Source organism: Motacilla alba, chromosome 21, assembly GCF_015832195.1.
Source record: "Motacilla alba alba isolate MOTALB_02 chromosome 21, Motacilla_alba_V1.0_pri, whole genome shotgun sequence".
Lineage (NCBI taxonomy): Eukaryota > Metazoa > Chordata > Aves > Passeriformes > Motacillidae > Motacilla > Motacilla alba.
Genome location: NC_052036.1, coordinates 5757631 through 5775825, shown reverse-complemented (window position 1 = coordinate 5775825; position 18195 = coordinate 5757631). Strand labels below are relative to the sequence as shown.

The following is an 18195-nucleotide window of genomic DNA, read 5'->3' as shown; positions in this document are numbered from 1 at the left end:
CACCTCCCGTGACCCCCGCGCTCGGTAAACTTCGGCTATTTCCGGAAGACGAGGGCATGAGACAGTTCGGGAAACTTCGGAGAGGCTCGGAAGAGAGAATCCCGCCCCGCTCGTAGCTCTTCGGAGCTTCTCGGCGATCTTCGGAATCCCTCGGGCTCGGCGCGTGCACAGCTTCGGGCACGCTCGGCTCGGCGAGACTTCGGCAACGCTTGAGGGTGAGGGGTTTGTCAGGGGCCCTCTGGGGTCCCTCAGCAGCCATCCCACTGAGGACTTCCCCTGCCCGAAAACTCACCCCCTGCCCCGATTCCTGGCGTCTGGAGGGGCTGGAAGGGGCAGCACCGCAGCCCCCTCGAGGCACTGTGAAGGCCGGCAGCCCTGAATGCAACATGGAGGCCTGGGACCCCCTTGGCTGTGAGGGGTCCCGCAGTATCCACCCTATCCTATCACGGGCCCGAGGAAGTGACTTACCTAAAAAACCTCACCCCCAGCTCCATTACCAGCCCTACAGCTCCCAGGCCCAATTCCCAGCTCCTGGGGCAGCTGACAGGGGCCACACTGTGGCCCCTCATGAGGGCAGACAGTCCTGAGGGTGACAGGGTGGCTGTGAGGGACCGTGGGGACCTCCAAGGCAGCCCACCTGTGCCACTGGGGCCCCTGCAGACCTGCCCTTGTGGGGAGATGTGTCCACCTGACCCCATGGCCACACCAAGCCCTCACCCCGCCACGGTAGCCACACCACCATCACCACCACGTTCACCATTTCACACCTAACCTGCAGAAACCTCCTCACGGCCACCACCTGAGCTTGGCAGCGGCCAAGGCGGTTTGTACCATCTCAGGGAGATAAAAAGCACCTCAGAACAGATTCCGGCAGCTGCCAGATTGTCCTGACTTGTCCTGCCTCGCCGCTGGCTGCCGAGGGCTCATTCCAACCCGCTGGCACCTTCCAACGTTCCTGCCGCGCCGCACGTCCCAGGGAGACGCTCCCAGCACCTTCGCTGTGCCCACAGGTATTGCTGCCCCAGCCACCAGCCTGGGGTGCTGCTCTAGGAAACCTTCCCAGAGCTTATTTGTGTCCTGTCTGCTGCAAATTCTGAGCAGCTGCAAGTTTAGGAGGAAGATTATGCTTTAATTCAATCACAAATAAACCCTTAAACGTGAAAAGCTTCTTTTACTGAAGTGAACAGCTCTCATGGTGGTGTATTCAGGCACCTGGAGAGTAGTTGGTACAACCACAAGCTGAGAAAAGAGGGCTTGTGCACCAAAGAAAACCTACCTGAGAAGTCACATCCATCCCTGTCTGCGCAATGGTCCTGTTTATACACAGAGAAGTAATTTTGAATTTTAAATATAAATCTGACGGTGGAGAATCTGGACTGGGTGTTGTTCACTGGAGCAGAACTCAGCACAGTAGGCAAAAGATAGTAGAAGGGTCTTGAGTATGTTTTCCCTTTGGAGTTGGACTCTGAGTTATCAAACAGTGGGGTTGTTTAGGGCAGGTTTAGGACACCCAAGGATTGCAGTGTGTCCAGAAGCTCTCCCTCCTCTGAGGTGTGTTCTCAGAAGGAAAGCTGGGAGCTGCCACACAGGTCCCCATTAAAAGCAGCCCTGCAACTTAGAATACTTTATCACTTACTCACACTGCCCGGAGGGTACAGCCACCTCCTGCAGTGCCAGCAGGCATTAGTGGGCAGGGAAAGGTGATCATGTGCTGCTCAGCGTCCCTTTCTGTGCTCTTTGTTCAGCACTGGGATCAGGACAATACCTGGGAGGAGGTGAGCTCATACATACCTCACACTGCCTGTGGGAAATGGGGGGAAATAGGAAACACAAATTTCTTTTTGAGGGGAAAGAGTCCAACCAAGCCCTGCCAGCCTGTAAAGAAGTCCTGACTGGGGAATATTTCTATCTGAACCCAGGAACAAATATTTAGAGGGGGCTGTGGCTGTTTTTTCTCAGTCAGTTTTCCTCAGCAGCCTTCAGCCTGCCATATTAACTAATTCCCCACCAGGAAAACTGAAGAGAGAAATAAGAAAGACCAAAAAAGAAAGGCCAAGTACTCCTCCACTCCCTCAAAATGGGAGTCAAAGGAGGAACTTCTCTCATGGTATGGGATTTGCCCAGGTACTAACAGATCTCCCAGCATCCCAGAGAGCTGCTGTGTTCACAGCACACCTCTCCTGCTGGGAAGACAATTCTCCCTCCACAGCTGGTAAGGGCTTGGCTGTTATTACTTGGAGGGTGAAAGTAGAGCTGTGTGTTCTGGGGGGGGCTGCTGCCGTTCCATGACCACCTCCTGGCACAGCCCCTCTCCAGCTACCCCCCTTTGCATGGAAGGAAATTCATCTCAAACGCAAATTGACATCCATGGCTGCCTCTGTTCTACAGAAATAGCTGCCTGTAAACACAGCTGCGAAAGAGCTTCCGACTCCAGGATCTTTGGATTTAACACTTTTTGCCTGTTTAGAAAGGAAAAAAAAATGGCATTTTCACCATATTGTCTGCTGAAGCTCCCAAAATGTGCTGGCCAGGTGAAGGAGCCAGGCTCCCAGTTCTTAAAGCCTTAAAGCCCTTCCAGAGTCAAAGCCTCTCCCCAGGCATGTTTCTCCCTTCTTTTTATTTTTTCCTGAGAAGAAAAAGCAGATATGTCTCCCTTCTACCCTACGTAGGGTGATTTGGCCAACAAATCCTGCAGATTTTGGAGCCTGAGTGAGTTCCAGCTGGATTCACACCCTTCTTGCTGCCTCTCCATTTTGTTTCTCCTCCTCTTTTTCCCGCTAGCTCTGTTAGCACCTGGGAACCGATGTGTCACCGTGGGCAGCTGGAGCCTACAGTGCCGAGCTCCTGTTTCAGAGCATCACCAGCCCTTTTTCCAGTCCCACCAGTCTCTCGTGTACCTGCCACAGCAGAGACACAACCCCACAGCACAGAGTGTAGTAGGAATGCTGGAGCTGTTGGTGAACTTGAGAAAATACAGGGTTGGGGTATCCCCTGAAGGGATGCTCGTGAAGAGAAGAGCGTAAAGTGAGAAAAGTGTAAAGCACAAAGCCATGGTGCTGGGAGTGAGTGAGGAGATACAGCCTTGGCTCAGCTTGGCTCTGAGTGATCAGAATGAGCAGGTCCCAGCTGCAAGGTGGGAATTAGAAACCTGCTCCCCGCCTCCCACTCCCCATCCTCCTGCCTTCAGGAAGGTATGGCTTGTTCAGGGAAGCTTTTGGCCCTAAAATCTGGTGACCTCAGTACTGTTGTGATGTGTCAGGGGTCAGATCCTACCTGGAGGGAACAAAGCAGAAAAGAGAGAGGCAGTTCAGATGGTTGTGTTCAGCCTCTCACCAGCTGTCTTGGCTCCACCAAACCTATGAATAGCCCCCATTTCCAGCTCTGTTTGTAGGCTCCAGCATGCTCCAGGTGCTTGCTTTCACCCAGCACAGCGGCACCTCCCTCTTTTGGCTTCTCCTGCTTTTCCCGCACTGTTCCTCTTCCAACACCCTCCAGACAAAAAAAAAAAACCCAACATAAAAAAAAAGAAAAACAAAATGGTCCTGCTTGGAGCTTTCCCCATTCTTCCCCCTGCCTGGGCTCAGCCCTCAGCAAACAACGTCTCAGCCCTCCAGGGCACAGCTGAGCGCAAAATAAAGCGATACCACCCAGGACCAGGCAAGCCCACACCAGGCGCTGGCACAGAGCGGGATGATTCTCCTCCTGCTCGCTCTCCCTGTGCCCGCAGCCTCCCAGGGAGGAAACTCCCTCCACCTGCACCCGGGACGGGCAGCCTTGACCACGGTGTCCCGTACCACAACACAGCTCATGGTCACCCTCGAAGTCCTTCCTGCCCTGGGGCTGTCCCTGAGCCATCACTTGCCTGGTCCCTCCCTGCAACTAAGTCCCAGTGAGCCAAAACGTTTCCTGTTTGGATGGTTAAACCACTTCTAACAGCATCTCCATGTGACGCCCGTGCTCCCTTCCTTGCTCCTTTGCAGCTGGGAAAACACCCTCTCACCCCAGCCCCACTCTATTCCTCTTTGCCTTACACCCACGCTGTTCTTCTCTTTCCCTAGGAATGCAGGTATTCCACCACAATTTTAACATGCAGGGCCACATCCAGACCAAAATAGGAGTCCGGTAACATCGCCGGTTCCTGCCAGCCAAGCACTGGAGCGTGCAGGCAGCGATTTTCTCGGCTCCACCGCCCTCTGCGGGTTTGCGCCATTTCCAGGCAGATCTCAAGGAAAACAACGGCCACGGCCGCTCTCAGCGCTGCAGGAAACCGAGGGCCTCACACCGAGTCGTGCAGGCAGAAAGTGAGTGCTATTACTACATTTCGGTTCCATCTGGGCGAGAAAACATGGTAAACACAGTCAGAGAGGTATTTTAATGTCTTATTTATGCAACACCCATGTCCCTAGCTCACTGCTGGCTCAGTCCTGCCCATGCCAGCAGCAGAAACACTCTGTATTCCCAAAAGTTTGCTACCAGTGGGCTGCAGCCTCCTAGTTTTGCCCCAAATCCAGCCCCTGATAACAATTCCTAGGTTAAACAGTCAAAGAGTAGCCAGCACATTGGTGGTTAAGGACCATTAGCCCTACCAGCCTGCAGTCCAGGTCCTGCCTTGCATTTTTTGGGCAAGCCTGATGAAGCCATGGAGCATCTGCTCAGAGTAAATGTTGGCCTGTTATGGACCTGGCAGCATCCCACCAGCATCACCAAGCCATAAATAAGGAAGTTTGGAGGGAAACCTGCACAGGGCCTGAGCCGCTGGATCCAACCGCAGCCCAGCCAGCCAAAAACTCACCCGGGAGGAAGGAAAAGCATCTGGGAAAGACCTCCCTGCCAGGGAGCTGTGTGGGGCCATGCCATAGAGATGGAAAGCAAAGAGCCACCCGCAGTGAGAGTGAGGTTTTTGGGCAAAACCCCCTGGATTTAGCCTCCAAGAGAGGCAGCAGTCACCAAGGACAGGCTGGGAAAAGCCTTGTTGGCTCAGTTTTGTCAGCACGGGACAGTCTCAGTGGTGTAGACAAGGAGAAGAGCACAAATAAATGGATGTAGACCCTCCAGCTATAAGAAAATTCGAGTCGTGATCAGCTCTAAATCCAGTAAAAAGTATTTATTATTTCAATTACAATAAGCCTCATGCGTAGGGTGAAAAAATAGTTACAAAAACCCAGCCCCTTCCATCCTTCCCTTTACGTATAAATATTAAAAATCTCTCTATGTCTCTGCTTTGTCTGGAGCAAGAAGACAACACACAGCACCTGAGCTCCTGTCAGTGCTTTCCCCTCAAAACAAGTATTAAAAACATTCCTTAAAAAAGTCCCTCAGCCCCATCCTGATCACTTCTCACGCTGGTGCCAAACCAGCTGTGGAGGGACAGAGTTCTGGAGGCACGTGCTGCTTTTGGGGCTTGCAGTTTCCCGGGCAGAGGGCAGGCTCGGCATGAGAGAAGCAGCGGCAGGAACCGCCTGCACTTGTCTGGGAAGCTTTAGGGCCAGGAAATCCTGGCTGGCCTGGCTTCAGAGGAGAGAGAACAGGATGCTTCATCCACCCCATCACCACTTTGGTTACATCTTTGGTTACGTCAGTTTTTCCCTTTACACTCTGAAATTAAAGCTAATCCCAGGAGCTGCAGCATCCCAGCACAGCCTCTGTGACTTGCAGCATCCTCCAGCCCTGTCCCCAGGCCTGCTGTCCCTAATTTTCCCATCAGCATCCTCTAAAGATAGTCCCTCCCAGAGAAACACAGGACTCAAGACTGGAAAGATATCCACAGCCCTACCCAGCTTCCCTGGCCAAGGGACTGTCACCACAGGGTACTGCACCTACGCCTGCACTAAGTAAAAAAAATTAATAAATATTCTAATCTTTTACTAAAAAAAGGCTTTTAAATGCATTTTCCCTGAAAATTTCCAGTGTATTCCACAACACATGAAAAAAATATATGTATTTCCCCCCCGCCCCAAAAAAATATATCTTAAAATATTTTCCACCCTCGTGTGCGCATCTTTGGAGAGAAGGTGGTACATCAGGTGTATTTAGACACGCAGACAAACCTGCCACTGCTGGGGGTTCCCTTTATCACCTCCAAAACAGAGGGGTTTTCCAGGTGGTGGGTCAGGCTGGAGCGCTGTGTGTGTAAATACAGGCAGTGCCCACAGATGCCTGTGCCTTGGCACTTGGCCCCGCCATGGTGGGAAAGAAGAGACCCCCAAACTGAAGTAATTTCACCAACAAGCAGGGGGATGAGGAGTTTTCACAGTGGATTGAACCTCGGACAATGCCAGGGGCACAGACACTGCTCCGGCTGAAGAGTCGGGCTCTCCGTGGCATGGAGAAGTGGTTTGAGCCTCAAAGGACTGGGGAAGCCCAGCTGTTGGCAGAGGACAAAGCAACCAGCCGCTGGTTCCCTAGGGCACTCGCCCATCACCAGACTTCACACTTCTTGAGGGGGTTCATGGGGGAGCCCGGGGGGCAGCTGAAGTGCTCCGCGAACTCCTGGGAGTTGGAGACGGTGCCGATGACGCGGAAACGCGAGGGGCTATGGGGGTCGGTGATGAGCCCCTCGTGTGAGCTCTCTGGTGTGCGAACGGAGCACCACACCTGCAAATGGAGGGCAAGGGGCCTGAGTACTGACACCCATCACCATGGGGCCAGCCCAGTGATGGATTCCAGCCCTGGAATCCAACCTCTCTGCCTGCGTGACGGGGGCCAAGGCAGCTCGAGCTGCAGCTTTGTCTTCCTTTGTAACCAGCACCACCCCAATCTCGTTCTCCATCCACTACATCATCTCTGGAGGACTCTGTTTTGCCACCACACTTCCCAACCCCATCTGGGCATGCTCCACCTCCAAAAATCTGTGTGCCCACCCTCCTAAGGTCACTACATGTACCTGTGCAAAGCCAACGAAGAAGAGCTGGTAGTTGGTGAGGCCAAGAGTTGGGAGTGTTTCTTCATCTCCATTCTTTTTCAGCCAGTTTTGATATGCCTGAAAACCAGAGAGCACAGTGGGCTCAGGAGACAACACAAATCCCACCACACCATGTCCCCCTTCGAATCTTCCCAGCCCCGTGGTCCTACCCGGTAGGCAGCCTTGAGGCCCCCGTTGTCGGCGATGTTCTCCCCGAGGGTGTGCTTGCCATTGACTGCCTCACCGTTGACAGTGTAGTTGCCATACTGCTCCACCATGCACGCTGTCTGATGCTTGAAGGCCTCCACGGAGGAATTCTTCCACCAGGGACGCAGGTTGCCGTCTTTGTCATATTCCCGGCCTGCAAAAACACAGTGGATTCTTCATCTCATACTGGCCACCTCTCCAGCTGCCCACCCACCTGGCCGTGGTCGTACCTTGGTCATCGAAGGCATGTGTCAACTCATGGCCCACCACCACGCCAATCCCACCAAAATTCAGGGACCTGCAGGAGGGTAATGCAGACGTTAAGAAAGCAGCTTTTGCTCCCACAGCCATGAAACTTAGCCAGAGATTTGGATACAGGAGGAAAGCTGGGAATCCTGCCCTCTCTGTTTTCCCACGGCTCTTACTTGGGGGATGCACGGGTGTAAAAGGGAGCCTGGAGGATGCCGGCAGGGAAGACAATCTCATTCTTGGTGGGAGAATAATACGCATTGACCGTCGGAGGTGTCATGCTCCACCTGCAGGAACACAAACATGACCAACATGGCAACAGAAGCCATCACCAGTGTTTGCTCCAACAACATCCTCTTTTGTTGCAAAGCCATTATCCTAAATTTATCTCCTCAAAACCAGCACAGGCCGGTGGATACCAAATCCCGGTGCTCCAGATATGCCGATATTCCCCACTGAGTACAACAGGGAAGTGGAACAGAGGACTTACTGGTCCCGGTTTGGCGGTTTCCGGAGCTGGTCAGCCGTGACCCTGGCTGAGAAGTTGTAAAACTGCATGACATTCTCAAAATAGAGGTCGGACACAGCCTCGTACTGCAAAAGAACAAGGCGTGAGTGGTGATTGCCCAGCCCCACTCCTCCCTTCACAGTCATGTCTGAGTCTCCAGAGCCAGCATAGCTATGGCTTCTCCTGTTTCTCCTCCTCTCCAACATCTGCAGAGTCTCTGGAGGGAAATGAATCACCATTACGGAAAACAGCTCCTCCTTTTCCCAGGCAGGGATCCCAAGAGCCCCAGCCACCCCAGGACTGGCCCACAGCTCTCTGAGAAGTCCCGAGAGAAGGGCCAAGGACATCAGTGAGACCCTTCTGGAGGAATCCTGGGGTTCAAGGCTGCCCTGAGGCCGTGGTGATACAGACACATCCTGTACCTCCTAAAGAAAACCCAGGGGACATATCTGACCTACTCACGTCATTAAACACTTTATCCAGCTCCTTGGGGTCCATGATGAATTTGGGATAGCCAATCATGTTGTAGATGGCATCTGCCTGGAGGGTGACAAGGACCAGAGTGCTCTCAGTGCCAGAGATGGAGGACAGGCTCACCCTGTTCCGCCATCCTCCACCTTCATCCTCTCCCCAGTGCAGCCACCAGCGCCTCACCTTCTCTTTGGCTGATTTCCTCGTCTCTTCATCCATCCACTGCAGGGTCTCCAGGCTTTCCTCGAAGGCAGTTTTAATCTCCGCAATCATTTCCTCCGCCTAGACAAAACACGGCAGCACAGCGTCAGTCCAAAGAGCTGGCTTCCTGTCCCAGAGAGGTCAAGGACCTTCACACCACAGGGAAGAAGAGGTTGGGAAGCCAAGACAACACATGGTAAAAAACCCAGCACGCGGAGATGCACAGTGAATGCAACACGGTGGACAGAGAAACATTGTCTGCCCCGACAGTTCCACCACTGCAGAGGCTTTCCCAGCACCGGGACTCGCATGCTGCTGCCTTGGGGACGTACCACCTGCTTGCTGTCCTCAGCAAAGGTGGCCTTGACAAACATGGCCCCCAGAGCGAAGCCCAGGTTGTTGTCCGTGTCACTGATGCAAAACTTCCAGCGCGGGAGGCAGCTCTGCATGGGACAGGAGATGGTCATCAGCGATGGCATGGAACAAAGCCCTCCACATTCCCATCCCTTGCTCCCCCGGCCCATCCAACCCTCTGCCACCCCAAAAGCTGCCTCACATCCCTATTGTTTGGATGCCACATGAGAGGGCCTTGAGATAAAAAGCCTTCACCATTTTAATGGTGATTCAGGGGCACTGAGGACTTCACCCTCACCTTCTTCGTCCCATACATCACTTCCATGAATTTTTCCTCAGCATCCCGGAAGCGCTGGTCAAGGAGTGGGCTGGTTTTCCGCACCAGGTTCCAGATCATGTAGTTGTTGAGGAGACTATGGTGAGAGGAGGTGAGTATGCAGCAGCACATTCCTGCCCACCCTGGGTACCCAGGTGCCCATACAGGCTGGGGGTTCTCACCACTTATCTGTGGCCAGGATGAGGTCAGAGACCTGCTCCAGGTACTCCTTGGCATAGACCACAACGGGCTCTGACTCGTTGAGCTCCACAGGGTAGAAGACCGTGGAGAGGAAGGGCATCCAGTCCACAGCCGGTGCCAGCTCCTGCAAAAGCCACAACACTGCTATGGACCTAAAAACCACTGCAGGGAGTGACAGCTGCTTCTTGAGCTGGAATTGGCTGTATCAATCCCCATTTGATGAATTCAGCTGATTTTGCAGAGGCCAGTTCCTATAACAGCAGCATCCTTGAAAGGTTGAAGAGGAGTAAACAATTTCCTCCCACAAAGAAGGAAAAGAAAGTGGGGTGGGTGTCAGAGATGTTGACACAACTTACAGCCCCTCTGGGGACGCTGGGAGATGACCAGGCTGACATCCAAGGGCAGCAGTCCCAGGAGGACATAAGTGCTGCAGTAAGATAGCTGCTGGCCCCAGGGGTGGTCCAGAGGCTGGGAGGAAGGGTCAGGGTAGGACTTCCCCAAGGAGGACGCAGGCCAAGCTATTGCACAAGAGCTTCCCAGGCTGTGTCAGCTGGTGTCAGGATTCCCAGAGGAGCAGCGTCACCTCACCCATCCACCCCACTTCCCAAACCACAGCAGAATGGGGAAGCTTGCCAGCTCCATTCCTACCTTTAGTTCTCCTGCTGTCATTTTATGGTAGATGACCTCCTCATCCCGGTGCTTCTCCTGCGGGATGGTGATGTTGGCCAAGGCCGTCTCAAAGTCCAGGATCTGCTGCATCTGCTGCCGCGTTGACTCCTCATCAGTGCCTCCCAGGAACATCCCCAGCTGCACCATGTAGTTCAGGTACCCGGCAAGCACCTGCGCGGTTGGACAGGTGAGATCAGCGTGGCAGGTGCCACCCACCCACGGCATCCCCCCAGCCAACCCACACTTCCCCCGACACCCTCACCTTCTCGTTCTCCGTCTTGTTCAGGTAGTAATCCCGCGACGGCAGGCCCAGCCCTGACTGATCCACCTGGATGACGTTGCTGTTGGAGTTCTTGGAGTCGGCGCTGACGTAGACGGAAAAGAAGGGCGAGGTGCGATAATGCGCCGTCACCTCCCGCAGCGTCTCGTTGAAGTTGTCAGCAGCACAGGTACCTGTGATGTTCCAGCCACCCAGCTGGGGACAGACAGCAACCAACTTTTGAGTAAGAAACAACCACCTGAAATTGCTTCAATATCCCCTCAATATCCATCCTGGGAGGAAACATCTTGCAAGGGGGCTAAAAAGCCCCGTTACAAGATTATAAATCCCTGCCTCTGCCTGCCTGACCCGGGGGATGATCCTCTGCAGGAAGCTCCAAGAATGGAGTGTGGAGGGTGCTGGGACTGCCCATGACTGAGCTTTTCCCCCCATTTTGCAGACAGAAGATGGCTTTTCCACACGGACTGGGACAAACCTTTTGGATGAGTTCCATGAGCGGGGTGGCACGCAGCTCCTCGATCTTGCTCTCATTCATGCAGGCTTGGTAATAGCGCTGTGCCTTGCGCTCTGCCTCGCTGGACACATTGGCCGTGGTGTTTTCTGTGGGAGGTACCCAGGGAGAATCACATGGGGCTCCAGGGATGGGCATCTGCTGAACCCAGAAGGATTCACCCCCATTTTGGGCAAGGCTAGGCTCCAAAAATGCGCCGAGGATTGTCCCAGTAGTCCCCACCATGCTCCCGAGGGCATCCCATTGGCCCCATCCCTTCCTGGCCTCCTGCTCCCCCTCTTCTTTCCCACCCACAGTGATGGCTCCAACTCTTTGGGGACAAAAGATAAAGAAAGAAAAAACAAAAAGCATTTTTATTTTTCCAGCAGCTCTGATATTCCCAGCATCATCCAGCCCCGGGTGCTGCCCTTGCCTCTGTGCTGGTGCCCCCCAGACCTGTATTATTTATTCCTGCAAAAAGAAACAATAAACCCATTTTTCTCCTCTGCCTCCAAAGCCTTCCTTTCATCTCCCCAACTAAAATTCTGCTTCCCCAGAGGGTTTTTTAGGGGTTTTTTTATTTATTTTCCTGATGACACAGCTTGCACCTTTGGCTTCCCAGCTGTGTGGTTTTATTAACTAAAGGTCCCTCAGCTCCAAGGAATTCAAGGAAATGCCGGCCGCGACCACTTGGCTGGAGGCCCAGTCTCTTCTCCCGGTAAAACCAGCGCCAGATTTCTGCGGGAAAAGCCAGGGACGAAGCTGTTCCCGCGCCACCCCCTTTCTCTCAAAAGACAACACTCTTCCCAACCTTCTCTTTCCAGATAATCAGCCCTGGCGCAGTGGAAAGTGCTGATAAGGAGCCAGTTGTTTGCTCAAAGCTTGAGCAAACCGTCCCCGCCAGTCGCTTGGATAAGCTGCTCTGCTTCAGCGTTCGCACGCAGAGGCTGAGCCCAGGACCCTCCCTTTGCTAGGGGAGTTTTGGCCCCCCAAGAATGGCCATACTAGCAGCTAGCCCCCCAAAAGGCTACTCACAAAGGCTAGAAGTTATAGCACAGGAAAACCACATATCCTTGGGGGGATACTGGGGCACTACAGCCTCTGGATGCAGTCTGGAGTGCAGATCCTGAATTTCAGAGCTCCTGGGAATGCCACCATGGTGTTTACAGAGCAGAGGCCTTTTCCCTACTCAGCATCACAGACTAGCAACACCACAGTCAAAAATCTCAGGACCATCTAGGAGAGCACCACAGCCAGGATCCGTTTCTCAATGTCCTCACAGCACATGTGCCACAGAATGGTTTGACGCTGGAGGTCAGTTCCAAACTAGAATTTCCATGCAGTTTTTGGTATCCCCAGGACCCAATGGTGCCCCTGAGCATTGCAGGGTCCCACCGCTCCCAGGCACTCACCCAGCAGGTGCTTCATGATGGCCTGGTTGTGCTCCCAGAGGTTGTTGAAGGTGCCCCAGCGCGAGTGACCATCAGGGAGGGGGTTGGCCTTGATCCAGCCCCCGCAGGCGTAGCTGAAGAAGTCCTCGCAAGGATTCACCGTGCGGTCCAGCGAGCTGAGGATGGAGCTGGTGATGGAGATGCAGGCTTCTGACAGACACACGGCGGGTGGCCCTGCGGGGCAGGGACAGGTTCAGCTCCTCTGCTGCAGCAGAATGAGTGGCACCACAGAGCATCCCGCCCCGGCCGAAGGATGCAGGCAAATACTCCACCTGGCTTCTGAGCATCCTACCTTGTACCTTACCACCATGCTCTACGGCAAGCAATATGGACTAGCATGCTGACCTATGTCTGAGCATCCTGCCCTATCATCCCATCCCAGGGCAAGCATCTCATCTTATGCCCAAAGATCCTGCCCAGTGCCCAGTCATCCACCCTGGGGTGACGGATGCAGAGAAACAGTCCGTCCTGTGCTCAGCCATCCAGGATAAAGGATCAGAGAAACACCTTATCCTGCATCTGAGCATCTCGCCCTGGGGTGAAGGGGTGCAGGTGACCATCCTGTCTTGAGCCCAAAGATCCCACCCCACACCTGAACATCCTGTCTGATACCCAAGAATCCTGTCCTGAGGTGAGGAGTGCGAGTAAGCATCCCACCCTTGCACCAAATATCGCATTCTGGGAACTCCCCAGCAACCCACTGTGGTCAAGGGGGCAGGATCCCTGCGCAGTTGTTTGCTCAAAGCTTGAACAAACCATCCCTGCTGGTTGCTCGGATAAGCTGCTCTGCCTTGGTGTTCGCACACAGAGGCTGAGCCCAGGATCCTCCCTTTGCTGGGGGAGTTTCGGCCCCCAAAAAATGAGCAAAGGACTTACTGGCTCTGTACTGGAAGATGAGTCCCAGCAGACAGGCCACGAGCAGCACCGCCAGCACCCCCACCAGCACCACCAGCTGCTTCTCGGCACGCGTCCGCTCGGCCCAGCAGCCCCGGCTGCCCCGCGAGCCGCGGAAGTTCACCTGCGGGAAGAGCAGCGTCGTCTCCCCGCTAGCAGAAAAACTCACTGACGCAGCCCCCATTTTGCTTCCCACAGTCCACAGCAGAAATTTAGCCCCGGCAAGGGATCCGTCATGGATTGGGCTGGGAAAGGCAGCAGCTGCCTTCCAGAAACAGGGCAGGAAGGGCGGCACAATGGCAGGAAAGGGAGCGAGCGGGACGAGCGCTTTGGAGGGTTCACCTGCTGTCCCGTGCCACCCTGAACCCCTCCTCGAGCACAGCGTAACCCCACGGCTGTCCCCGTTCCCACTGCCAGCACTGGGACAGGGTGGGGGCTGCATCAAAAAATGCCTCAACAGGATACTCCCACTCAGCCAAAAAACATCCCCAGGAAACATCTCGATGTGACAGCAAGCAGAGACGGCCCCGCTGGGAAAAGTAAAAACACATTTGGGGCAGAAATCACCATTCTAGAGACTGACGGAGCGGGGATTGGGGCCAGGACAGAGAGGGTCTCTCCAGACCTGAACCCTTCCCGGTGAGGCTAGACACTGGCAGCAGTGGGGTTTTTTCTTGCCACCCTCAGCCCTCTTTAAGCTGCTTTCCCACTGCTTGGGGAGGAATTAACCTAATCCCCTTTTGTGTGGGGACAAAACTCCCAGTGCTTCAATAATTGCTCACCCCAGCCATGCTAGGAAGGGGTTTGGCAGCAAAAAAACTGGGAGGTGGAGTGTTGAAACAGTGCAGGCAGGATATGGCCCTGCTGGCTCCCTGTGCCAGAAGGGGAGCGAAGGGCAGCAGTGTCAGGAGCCAGCTGGCTCTGCCCACACTGGACTTTACCCCCCAGACACTGGTCAAAGGTAAAAAACCCTTCTGCATCCCCTTTGCTGCTTGCCAGGACACAAAATCCCCTTTTCCCTCCCTATAAGACACATGAAGCTATACCTGAAAGCCATTGGGGTATCCATCACTGTCTCCAAGGGACTCCAGGGGGTCTTCATCATCCAGCGTCGCCCGCTTGTAGGTCGACATCTGCACAGGGAGATCAGCAACAGAGGTGCTCAGTGGCCCCAGAATGAGGAGGAAGATGAAGGAGAAGGAAGGTTTACACGCCTTCTAAAGCCACCTCCTCCTCCAGGGAGCAAAATCACGAACGGCTCTGAGGTAGTAAAGCACTACACAAACGCCGGAGGATGGTTATGGAAAGCAAAGAGGGCCGGAGCCAAGAGCTGAGCAAAGACCGAACCCGCCTCACTTTCCCCCGGGGCCGGGTTGTGCAACCTCCCCTTCAGCCTGGAATAAAGCCGGACCCACCTCCGCCCTGCAGCGGGGAGAGCGACCCCCCTGTGCCAGGGAACCCCGGACTGCCAGGCACCTGGCAAAGGCTGGCAGCAGAGAAAATGGCTTTTCTCCCTGACACTCCCGGCTCGCCCGCCCTCTACGCCCCATCTGCGAACCCTGCGCACCGTGAAACACCCGGAGACGTCCCTGCGAGCACCCAAAGGCGACAGCACCAGGAGTTTCAGCTGTGGACGGGCTCCCTCCCGGCGCCGTGTCCCCCGGGCATTATCTTGTGCCTGTGCCCGGCTCTTATCTCATCCCCGGCAGAAAAACAAGGAAAACCTCGCGGGTTGGCAGCCGGCCCTTATCGTGCCGCCGCCGCTGTTTCCTTCCCCCTGGCACTGCCCTGCCATCCAGCCGGATTGTCTCCCGATGGAACAAACAACCCTCCGCTCCCCACCGAGGGGCTGAGCAGCCCAAAGCCCACCGTGACCCTGCCACCGATGGCCCGAGCCGCACCACTCACAACCCTTCACCCGCAATCAGCGCAGGGAGGGGGTTTAAACCCATCTGGATGGCCCCATCCCGCTGCCATCAATCCCAAAGGGATGAGTCGATCCAAACCCCGCACAGCTGTGCCTCAGTTTCTCCTGGTAGAATGAAAGCACCGGTTCTCAGCCTTGTTTCCAATAGTTGCATTCCCAAACCTCCCTTTGCACACTTAATCACAAGTCCTCTCTCCGGATCCCAAATCGCAGCCTCAGTTTAATTAACCACAAACCCACCTGGGGAAGAAAAGGGGTTAAAACAAAGATGTGGTTTCCCTCCTTGGTTGTACCGAAATCTCTGTTTGCAGCCCCAAAATCTGCCCTGGGCGCCCGCCTGGAGCCTGAGAACCGTGAGGCAAAAGAGCCTCAACTGCAAGATTTTATCGTGGGGAAAATCTCTGTTTAGATCCTATTTTTCCCAACCCCTTTCGCTTTTTTCCACCTATTTTAGTACTTCGCACATGGCTGAAATTGGCAGCTCCAGGCACAAATCCCCGCTCACGCGGTGGGGGGGATCCATGAAGCCCCCACGGCTCTGCAACAGCAAATTCCTGGAATCCCAGCTTTCACTCCATTTCCTGAGGAAACGCAATCTTTTTTTCCCCTCAGCGATCCCCCACCCCGCCTACCCCAGCCTGAAAACAAGGGAAAAGACCAAAACAAGAATCCCTTTCTGTTCTCCTTTCACAAGAGATGTGCTGGCTCAACCCTGTACCAGCCATCACAAAATCAAAACTGAGCCCGAGTTCCCCCAAAATACCCCCGGATAGGCACTGGGGTCGACCCCCAGCATCCTTAATTTGAGGGGAAATCGGGCCCAGGAGGTATTTTTAACACCCATATCCTTCAAATTGGGGGCACAGTAGCATCTCGGGGTGCTCCCCACCCTCTCCAGCAGGTGAAACAAGAGCACCCCTTTTTGTGGGGCAAAACGGGGTAGATGTTGTACACCTCCCCCCTCCAAGCCGTTATTTGCTTCAATCCGAATAAAAATGCATTTTCCCCGCTCCAACAGGGTGGGGGGCACCCACATTTTAACCCCCCGCGCAAGGGATTTTTCACTCTCTTTACAACTTATAAAAATCTCAGCATTAAATAGCCTGCTTCTACCCCAAACCGTTCCTTCGCTCTATAAACAATAAGCCCCACGTGCTCGGAGCCCGCACACCCCCAGGAGGCCCGGGGGGCCCCCAGCGCCCGGCTCTGCCCCGCCGGGGGAGCCCCGCGCCGGTACCGGGCACCCCGAGCCTCCGCCGGCTGCTTTCAATTCCCGTCCGGGCGCCATTTCGAGCAACCGCGGCCACGATCGCCATGGCGATTCCTCGCCTCCCTCCGGCCCCTCCAACGCCCCAACTCCACCCTGAGCCCCCCAAGCCACCCCCGCGCCCCCAAAGCCCCGCCTGGCAAAGCGGTGCCCACCCGCCCCACCCCCAGCACCCATGGGTGCCCCCACACCTCTACAACCCGTAGCCAGCGCTTAGCGAGGCTCAGCTTGCTAATTAGGATGGCCGGGGGTGATTAGCAGCTCCTGGTGTTGATCAGGGGTGCCGGTGTTAATCAGGGGTGCTGGGAAAGTCCCCTGTTTTGTAGGGAGCTCTGACTGCAGATAAAGTAATTTTTTGAGAAAAGCTTAAAAAGCAGCAAAAAATGGGTTAAACTTTACAAAAAAAAAAAAAAAAAAAAAAAAAAAAAAAAAAAAAGGAGGCGTACAAGCCAGTTTAGGGGTGTTCGCAAACAGCTCCACTAAAGTGGGGTTCAGTTGGGTGGGGGGCGCCCCCCTCTCTTTGCAGAGGGAAACACGGTGCAAACCCCCGCGGGTCTGGTCAAGAGTGGATTTGGGGGCGGCGGAGGGGTTGAGGGGGCACCCAGGGGGGGATACCCACTTTGGGGTTTCCCACTTTGGAGTCTCCACCTGCTGACCCCCACCCCCCCCCCGGCCACAAAGAAAACGCGGCGGAGGGGCCCGACTGGGGCACCCAGGGGTGCTCGGGGGTACAGCGGGGGTCCCTGGGGGTGTCTTGGGGGGGGGGGGGGGGGTCCCCTTGGAATGCAATGGGGGATCCCTTAAGGGTCCAATGAGGATCTCACGGAGTCCCTCGGGGGTCCAAAGGGGTTCCCGCGGGGATGCCGGGGGGTCCCCCGCGATGCAACGGGGGGGTCCTATGGGGTTACAAAGAGCATCCCACGGTAGATGCATCACCCGGCGCCCCGCTTCGGCCAAGCGGCCCCCACTCAGCCACCCCCAGATTTGGGGGTGTCGCTGGGCCCCCCCACTCACCATGGCCGTCACCCCACTCCCGCCGGCCCCGGCCCCGATGGGGCGAGCGCCCGCTGAGCCCCGGCACCGCTCGTGACGCCGCCGCGGCCTAGCGAGGGTGGCGAGGGTGACGAGCAAAGGATGTACCTGGGATGGGAAACCAATGGGGCCGCGGAGGGACGGGCTTCCCGCACGCCTCCTTTAACTCTTTCGGGGGGCCCCGAGCCCCGTTTGGGGGGCCGCACGTGCCCCGGCGCTGCCGGCGGCATCCCCCCGAGGCAGCCCGGGCTCCCCGGCCGGAGGGGACGCGGCGTCCCGGGGCGAGCGCGCGAGGCGCGATCCCGGCGGCGGCCGCTCGTGCAGGCGCGGAAGCACGTGGGGCCGCGGGGCGAGCGCCCGGGGCCGCGGGGCGAGCGCGCTCGTGCCGACGCGCGAGCCCGTGCCCGCCGGAGCCGCGCACGTGGGCGAGCCGGCGGGGCCACCAACGGCCCCGCGCGCGCCCGCGCCGCGGGAACGCGCGCGGTCGTGCAGGAGCGCGCACAGGCGGCCGCGAGAGCGCGCGTGGGCTGCTCGCGCCCCTGCACCGCACCCGCTCGCGCGTGCCCGCGGCTTTGCGAGCGGGCCAGCGGGAGCTTTCCCACGCAAAAAAAAAGCACCGGCGGCCGCCCCGCCGTGGTGACGGCGATGGGGACACGCGGTGCCGCCTCCGCCCCCTGCGCTGCCCCGGCGGGCTGAGCGCTGGCAAGCTCATCGCACCCACGGGGTTGCAAATCGCTTCTGCTGGGCTGCCAAAGTGCCGGGGGGTGCAGAGGGGCG

General features: G+C 56.0%; 1 protein-coding gene and 1 long non-coding RNA gene across 7 annotated transcripts; one reads left to right on the top strand and one right to left on the bottom strand.

Annotated features, from left to right (window-relative positions):
• Positions 1-96: 96 nt before the first annotated feature.
• On the top strand, positions 97-4943 carry LOC119710677. Its single transcript, XR_005259604.1, has 3 exons — positions 97-215; positions 779-1010; positions 4059-4943. It is a non-coding gene; the product is annotated as an uncharacterized LOC119710677 (long non-coding RNA).
• Positions 4944-5089: 146 nt separating this feature from the next.
• Positions 5090-17681, bottom strand: ECE1 (endothelin converting enzyme 1). 6 transcript variants are annotated; one of them, XM_038160041.1, is made up of 18 exons: positions 17527-17681; positions 14239-14325; positions 13175-13316; positions 12260-12472; positions 10833-10957; positions 10340-10552; positions 10057-10248; positions 9390-9532; positions 9190-9304; positions 8870-8980; positions 8520-8618; positions 8328-8405; positions 7848-7951; positions 7534-7644; positions 7339-7406; positions 7072-7262; positions 6884-6979; positions 5090-6594 (listed from the first exon to the last, which is right to left on the bottom strand). In XM_038160041.1, exons 2-18 carry the CDS (start codon positions 14323-14325, stop codon positions 6418-6420), a joined length of 2265 nt encoding a protein of 754 aa, XP_038015969.1. In that variant the 5' UTR covers positions 17527-17681; the 3' UTR covers positions 5090-6417. The 6 variants fall into 6 exon arrangements, with proteins under 6 accessions (XP_038015969.1, XP_038015965.1, XP_038015968.1 ...); XM_038160037.1 differs by having other exon boundaries at positions 17401-17532; XM_038160040.1 differs by lacking the exon at positions 17527-17681 and adding an exon at positions 16578-16649.
• Positions 17682-18195: the final 514 nt, after the last annotated feature.